Here is a 7,939-nt window from a genome sequence, read left to right as displayed (position 1 = left end):
CTAATTCCAAAAAAATTTGCTTCCTTTGAGAGTTTGAGAAAAGGTAGAAAGAACAATCAAGCCCTAGAAGGAGGCAAGAGCAGGTTGACTAGGAAAATTCATCTCTTGATGCCACTTATAAGTCTGGGGCTTATAAGAACAGTCACAGGGAAAATGACTCTCGGAGATGAGAGATAGTCTGAGGAAAATGAGACCAGGACTTGTAACAAGAACAAAACCAATCATGTGCCTCTATAAAAACAGTGCAACAAAAAATAAACACCCAAAAGAAAGGGCCGAGGATCAGACCCAGGCCTGAGCCGAGGCTGACCCAGCCGCTTAAATCCCTCACTGACAAGACAAGACCTGGGTGACGGTTGAGACCCTGTGATCAGAGGTCCCGGTGCCGCAAGGTCCTATTGAAGAGACAAGGACAATGGAAAAGAGAGGTGACCAGCTGAAGAATGACCATGTCAAAGTCCACAGTGCACTGAGCACTGACTGGGCACAGATCCCATCCACACTCGGTCCTCACAGCCTCTCGTATCCCCACCTGCAACAAACTCAGCACAGCAAACACACAGATTCTGAAAAGTTCCCAGTGATTCCATTTATTTCCTCTCTCAAATATAGGATTGTCTCTTTTAATTAATCCATAAACCCTTCACAACTAAAACTGAAAAACAAATTCATATTTATATTCTTATTTCAATAAGGCAGTAAGAAGTTGCAGCTCAGTGCAACACGAAGCAAAGGCAGGGATGGGAACAGCACAGCGTCTGCTGGAACAGGAGAACGGATGAGGGAAGAGACACAGGTCAGTGTGGGGAAGGGGAGTTTGGAGGGCAGGAGGAGGGCCGGTCACTCCACTTCCTCACATTAGGCTGATAGGAGTGCAGACACATTCGGATGCCCTTTGCAGAAAGAGAAATCAGAGGTTCTTCAAGTCACAAAGTGGGAGCATGAACAAATCTTGCATCACTCGTTCCCCCATAAGGCAGCTGTTTCATGCTACAGAAAAAAATAATCACGAACAAATTCAGGTTAGTCGCTGCATGTGGTGACATTCTCAACCCTCCACCACATGCTCAAAATATCCCAAAGAATGCACATTCCCCAGTCCTGTCCCTTCTTCCCCAACCCCTCGACACTTTAGGCCACCCAGGGTCTCACCTTTAGAAGCTGTGAGAGACACGTCAGAGCCCTGGGCACTGTCACTGTCTGGGGTAGGACAAAACAGAATGTGGTCAGAACTCATAGGAGATGTGGCTAAAGGAGGAATTGTGGGGGTGGGTGAGCTCCCCCCATAGGCTCCCAACTACACTATCGCAAGGGTCTCAGGGATCACTCCCTGCCCCCAACCATACTCACTTGCAGCCTGAACGTAGATCCCTCCTTTTCCACCTGTGGGAAGAAAACATCTTGTGAGAAGCCAGGGAAGGGGAGTGGGGGCCATGAGGTGCTAAAGGAACCCCCTAGTCCTGGACCCCAGGGAAGTTTCCAGAACTGTGACTTCAGACCCAGGACACGGTGAGGAAACCTAAGGAAAGTATATGTGGGCAGACTGGACCAACCACTCTCCTGGAGGTCTGTCCTCAGCAGAAACCTTCCCCTTTATCCTGTGACAACTAGAAGTCAGGTCCCCATCACCGGAATCATCGAGGTGATAAATCTGTCCTTCATTTTTACACGTGCATTAATACAGAGCAAGTGTTAGCAGATGGGGCCCCAGGCTGGGAAAGTACGTGTGTGTGGATGGTACTTCCCATTAACGAGGCAGGACACACTCTACCTGGGGCTTGAAACCCCACAGAGGGACAAGAAAACTCGGACCCCACCCCTTCCCTACCTGAGCGCTTCCTCCTCCACATCACAGCTCCAAACACAGCTCCAAGGACCACAACTCCAACGAGGACCAGGGCAGCAATGACACCCACAATGGGGATGGTGGCCGGAGGGGGAGGCTCTAGCAAGGGAACAGACGGTGATGACCCTGTCCGGGGCCTCAGCCCTAACCCTGCTAAAGTCCTCCAGGGGCTCCTGCTTCCCCTGAGAAAAGGCGCTGTGCCCAGGGCCCCTTCCTTACCCCATCTCAGGGTGAGGGGCTGGGGCAGCCCCTCATGCTGCACGTGGCAGGTGTATCTCTGCTCCTCTCCAGAAGGCACCACCACTGCCACCCACTTCTGGAAGGTCCCGTTCCCGTCAGGCCTGGTCTCCACGAGCTCCATTTCTTGGGTCTGGTCCTCCCCATCACGCTGCCAGGTCAGGGTGATCTCCACAGGGTAGAAGCCCAGGGCCCAGCACCTCAGGGTGACCTCACGGTCAGAGATGGGGTGGTGGGTCACGTGTGTCTTTGGAGGGTCTAAAGAGAAGGGTCAGAAAATTCAGGAACTTTACATCCCTCCTGGGACACTTCACCATGACCATGTGACCATGTCCCACTCCACTGTGACCATGCTGAGAATGCTCAGGACAAATGGGGTGGGAGAAGGGAGCATAAAACCCAGACACCACACTGGACGTAGGTATCTGGGATAATCTCCTACTGTTTAGAAAGTTCTAGAATTAGGCTGAGACAGGCCAGGGTCAGAGATAGGTCTCTGAAGCGGGAAGAAGGGATTCCTGGTCCTGACCTGGGTGGGGGCCAAATAACTCAGGAAAGCTAGAGTCAGACCTCAAACCCACTGGGTGTGGGGCAGCGAACATGGCCCCGGAGTTCTCAGAGAAAAAGTCCCCAGGGTTCTCAGAGCAGCTGCCACAGTCAAAGGGAACCGCTCGCTGACCAGTTATTCCCGAGACAGTCTCTCCCCCTCCTTCCCCCGAAGACAGCGCCCCGCATTGTCCCTGAGGGAAGGTGGGCCCTCTGGGCGAGCCGCCCTCTGGTACCGGATCTGAAAACCCACACGGACTCATTTTCCCGACCCACAGGAGGCGGGTGCTCTGGTCCCACTTTCCTCCATCCTTGGAGGCGCCCCCGGCCCCCGAGGGAGAGGGGAGGCCCCGCGGCCCCTCGCACCTGCGCGCAGCAGCGTCTCCTTGCCGTTCTCCAGGTATTTGCGGAGCCACTCCACGCACTCCCCCTCCAGGTAGGCCCTCCAGCCCTCCGCCTCACCGGCCTCCTCCAACTTGCGCCGGGAGTTCTGAGCCGCCAGGTCGGCCGCGGTCCAGGAGCGCAGGTCCTCGTTCAGCGCGATGTAATCCGCGCCGTCGTAGGCGTACTGATCGTACCCGCGGAGAGGGCGCCCGTCTGGCCCCACGTCGCAGCCGTACATCAGCTGTAAGGTGTGAGACCCTGTCCCCGCCCCGCGTCAGCCCCGCGTCAGCCCCGCGTCAGCCCCGCGTCAGCCCCGCGTCAGCCCCGCCGCAGCGACCGGACCCAAACTGAAAGCGAAACCCGGGGAGTCCCCGCTGGCTCCTCCCGGCGGGTCCCGCAGCCTCGGGGCGAAGCCCGGGCCCGGACTCTCGGGCGACCCCGGCCTGTCCGTGGGGACGGGGGTCGGGACCGGGGCCCGTCGCGTCGCTCACCGGCCTCGCTCTGGTTGTAGTAGCCGCGCAGGGTTTTCAGACCCACTCGGAAAACCTGTGCGTGTTCCCGGAAGTTCCGGGTGTTCCGGTCCCAGTACTGCGGGTCCTGCTGCTCCACCAGGTCCATCCACGGCGCCCGCGGCTCCGCCCTCGGACTCGCGGCGTCGCTGTCGAACCGCACGAACTGCGTGTCGTCCACGTAGCCGACGGCGACGAAGCGGGGCTTCCCGCTCCCGGGCCGGGACCAGGCGGTGTAGAAATACCTCAGGGAGTGGAAACCTGGGGGCGGAGAGACGCTGAGACCCGCCGGCCCTCCTCCCGGCGCGGGTCCCGGTCCGAGGTCGACGGGCCGGGAGCGACGAGGGGGCGCGGGGAGCGGGGGCCTCGGGACGGTCAGGACGGGACGGGGGTTCTGGGCCTGGGCGGTGGGGACGCGTCTTCCCCGCGTCCTGCGCCCCGCCGGGCGGTCCCCTCGCTCCTGCCCCGCAGAGGCCGTTCCCTCCCGACCCCGCACTCACCCGCCCAGGTCTCGGTCAGGGCCAGGGCCCCCGAGAGCAGCAGGACGAGGGTTCGGGGCCCCATGACCTGCATCCTCGGAGTCTGGGGAGACTCTGCGTCCGGGCGGGGCCGTGGAGACCTTATAAACGGGCGGCGACACTGATTGGCTTCTCTAGAAACCGGACGTGCAATGGGAGTGAGAACTGGGGCCGCGTCATGAGTATTCAGACAGGAGGACCCGACACAGGTTGTGAGAGGGAGAAGTGAAACCTCGGGGAGGCGGGGACTCCCCAACACTGAGCTTCCCCGCCCCAGACACCGCCCCGGCGTCTGAGACCCTGAGAGCCACGCCCTGGGGACCTGGGACTTTGCCCTGACCGCTCCTCCTTCACCGACAGCTCTCTGTCACCCTGTCGCCCTGAGTCCTGGCCCAGGAGCTGTGTGAGGAAACCAGGGAGAGACCCCAGGCGGGAACGGGCCCCTTTGCCTCCTCTCCTCTTCCCGGAGCCCTTCTCCCTGAAATGTTCTCTCTGCCTCCTGCCCTTTGCCTCTCCCTTGGACTCTTCTAGAAAGCTCAGCCCCAGGGAACTTGATGCCTAAGAGTGAGCTTGCCCTGGGAACGAAGGAAGGACAGGAAGTTTTGCTTTCATCCTGGAGAAGTTGTGCCTGAAAACACCAGCCAGAGATTCTCACAGTGACCAGTCTCCTTGTTGTCTATGAACTAGAGTGAGTAACACAATCTTGAAAACCCCTGATCCTCAGAAAGCTAATCTGTGAAAGAAAAGATTGGGCCCCCTGGTCCGGATAGATATGTGAGCACTGTGCTCAGACTCACAAAGCTCCTAAGTCTTAACTTTCCCAAACAGCATGTCTGTGACTCCAGGTTTTTGTACTGTAAACCGAGCTGCATTCCACAGTCCAGAGTCTGTCTGTGTGAGTCCCCCACATCCTCAACACAAAAAAAGACTTGGAAGCAATTTGTTACAGTGTATTTCAACCAGCAGCATGTACAGCCTCAGAGTTCCAAGTGTTCAGTGCAGTTACAATGTCCTTCACTAGTGCTCCTGCATAGCCTATTTTTGAGGAATAATCCACATCTAAGTGGTGTGCATATTTTATCGGGACATATTATTATTTTTTAAACTGATTAACATAAGGAGGCAATTAGTTTTTAGGCAGGTCCACAGAACAACCTGCTAGGCTCTAGATCGTTTATTAAAGATCTTTAAAAGCACATATTTAAATCTCAGAGTTCCACTGCTGTAGAATTCTTTACTTCTGCTGCACTTTCTCACCTGCCACTTCTCCAGCCCTTCCTTCTGTCTCCTTCATCCCCAGGCCCTCTTCCCCTCTTAGTCTCCACCACCCTCTCACTCCTGATTGTGGCACTAGTGCTACCCGCCCCCCACCTGCCACCCAAAACCTATTCTCCCCACAAGGATCAGAGATCCTGCTAACATGACTCAGGATGTACCTGCCATTTCTTCACCAAAACCCTCCAATGGCTTTGTCTCTCTGTGGGAAGTCTCTAGAATATAAGGCATGTGAGCACAGGGGCTTTAGGCTACTTAGGTCAAAGTTGCCTCCCAGATGTATAAAGCCATTCCTGACAGATAGTAGGCATTAAGTTAATTGTCGGTAAATGATGATTGCATTAAAATTTAATTACATCACACAAAAATCATAAAATAAAAAATACAAAAAAGTTCAGAAAGATTTTAGTGTGCATATCAATTCATAAATTCATCCCAGTGAAATAAAATGCCGTATGCTTATTCATTGCACAGTTGAGCCTCTGTATTAGTTTTCTATTCTTGCAGAAGATATGTCAATTTAGTGGCTCAAAACAACTCCCAATTATTTGCTCACAGTTCCTTAGTCAGAAATCCAGGTGTGGTGTGGATGGGTGCTGTGGTCAAGGTGTCACAAAGCCGTGTTCTCATCCCGAGCTCAGGGTCCTCCTCAAAGCTTATGTAGAGACAGTTGGCCAAATTCAGTTTCCTCTAGTTGTCCATCTGAGGTACCGTTTCCTTGACAACTGTCAGCAAGGAGGTGCCAGGGGATAGCTGCTCCTATCACCTAGTGGCCAGCAGTCTTTGCCACGTGGCCCTGCATTTTCAAAGCCCCCAGTGGAGAAATGCCTCACATTGAATCCCTCTCACACTTGGAGTCTCTGCTCAGGAAGAACTCCAATCAGCACTCACCTGATCAGGACAGTCCCACCCAGGACAGCCCCCTCCTTCTAATCTTAAAGTCAACTGACAGAGAACTTAGTTACATGTGCAAAATCCCTTCCCAGCAGCACCCACATTAGTGTCTAATTGGATAACTGACTGGAAGTGAATAACGAGGGTTGTTATTGGGGACCTGTTCTTCCTCTTGTGTTTGATTGGGTCATGGTTGGAAATCAAAGTACAAGTAAATAGAGTGCTGTGAATGGTAATAAAATGCATCCTGCCTGTTAGCCATGGAAATTCTTAAATCTTAAAACCAAACGACATTGTTAATATCTTATAAATGATTTAGAGCAAATGAAAATTAAAATGCAATACTTCATTCTCTCTTTAAACACTGTATCAGTTAGGTACTGTAGCATAACAAATTATACAGAATGTAGCAACTCAAAATAACAAATGTGTACTTTCTCCCACAGTTCCCCAAGGTAAGGAATCTGACAGAGGTTCACCTGAGTGCTTCTGGCCAGCGCCTCTCTCACGGTTGCTGTCAAGTTGTCAGCCAGGGCTGCATCATCTGAAGGCTTAACTGGGGCTGGAGGACTCACACGAAACATGACTTATTGTTTGAAGAAGCTTTGGAAGAAGCCTCATTTCTACCTGGGTGGTCTCAGGAGGCCTCCTTTCCTAGCCATGTGGACTTTCCATAAGGCAGAAAATGACCAAGTAGCTGCTTTCTTCAGAGAAAGTGATCAGAGACAAAGAGAGAGCAAGCAAGATGCAAACTGCAGTGTTTTCTGTCCTAGACTCAGAGTCACACACCATCACATTAGCCTTACTCTGTCAGTTAGGAGTGAGTTATTAAATGCAGCCCACACTCAAGAGGAGGGAATTACTGCACCTCTGGAAAGGAGGAGTGTCAAAGAATTTACACACATGTTAAAACCCAAATTAAAATTAATTAATGTTTCAGAATTTTGTAAGTCACTGTTTCCTTTTTCTGATTATTTTTCTTTAATGTTTTACATTTCACTTTTGGAAAGTCATGGGTAAAAGTCTGAAACAGAGAAAGGAGATACATCAACTTTTGTGCTTCTCAAAATTACCTCTAGTGATAATGTTTCATTCAATAAGTTGCAACAAAGTTGAGAACCTATAGTTAGCTAGACCAAATAGTTCCAAGATGTGGGTGCCTTAACAAGAATGTCTTTAAAATAATAACTATCTTTGTTTGTCATTAGAAGTTTCAAATTTAGTTTGTTAAGAATGTCAACCAGAGGGTAGAGAGGGAGGGGGAAAAGGGGAGGTAGATGGAGTAAAAGGGGTCAAATATGTGGTGCCAGAAAGAAATCTAACTATGGGCGGTAAACACCCAATGCAATATGTATATATGCCTTACTGTTAAATTGTACACCTGAAACTTACTGGATTTTGTTAACCAATGTCACTATAATAATAATTTTTAAAATGTCAAAAATATTAGCAAAACTGCCAGTTTTCTTATTCAACATCATCTTCAAAAACATTTGCGTGATGAAATTACTTTTCAGTTAGAAAAATGTGAACCTCATGCCTCAGTCTATACACCTAGCTTAGCACCATGACAACAGTTTTGGCGTGATGCAGTAGGCAGAGGTGTTTAACTCCAATTGAGGAACAAAACGTCCAAAACTAGCTGTCCAGTTGGCATCCTAGAGTAAATTTCACATCTTTCACCATGCTTTTGAATGAGATTTGGTAGAAGTGATTTGGACACTAACGTG

At 51.5% G+C, this 7,939-nt stretch overlaps 1 protein-coding gene and 1 long non-coding RNA gene across 2 annotated transcripts; one reads left to right on the top strand and one right to left on the bottom strand.

Moving 5' to 3' along the window:
• Positions 1 to 609: 609 nt before the first annotated feature.
• On the bottom strand, positions 610 to 4,162 carry LOC120618951 (HLA class I histocompatibility antigen, B alpha chain-like). The gene is made up of 8 exons (XM_039883112.1): positions 4,023 to 4,162; positions 3,505 to 3,783; positions 2,996 to 3,271; positions 2,066 to 2,341; positions 1,829 to 1,945; positions 1,351 to 1,383; positions 1,153 to 1,200; positions 610 to 990 (listed from the first exon to the last, which is right to left on the bottom strand). Exons 1-8 carry the CDS (start codon positions 4,093 to 4,095, stop codon positions 986 to 988), a joined length of 1,107 nt encoding a protein of 368 aa, XP_039739046.1. The 5' UTR covers positions 4,096 to 4,162; the 3' UTR covers positions 610 to 985.
• On the top strand, positions 3,696 to 7,149 carry LOC120618952 (uncharacterized). Its single transcript, XR_005657332.1, has 4 exons — positions 3,696 to 3,837; positions 4,179 to 4,249; positions 4,572 to 4,728; positions 6,656 to 7,149. It is a non-coding gene; the product is annotated as an uncharacterized LOC120618952 (long non-coding RNA).
• The last annotated feature ends 790 nt before the right edge of the window (positions 7,150 to 7,939 follow it).

This window comes from Pteropus medius, unplaced genomic scaffold (assembly GCF_902729225.1).
Source record: "Pteropus medius unplaced genomic scaffold, Ma_sr-lr_union100, whole genome shotgun sequence".
Classification (NCBI taxonomy): Eukaryota; Metazoa; Chordata; class Mammalia; order Chiroptera; family Pteropodidae; genus Pteropus; species Pteropus medius.
The sequence above is the reverse complement of the archived record's forward strand: the minus strand, read 5'-3'. Positions and strand labels throughout refer to the sequence as shown.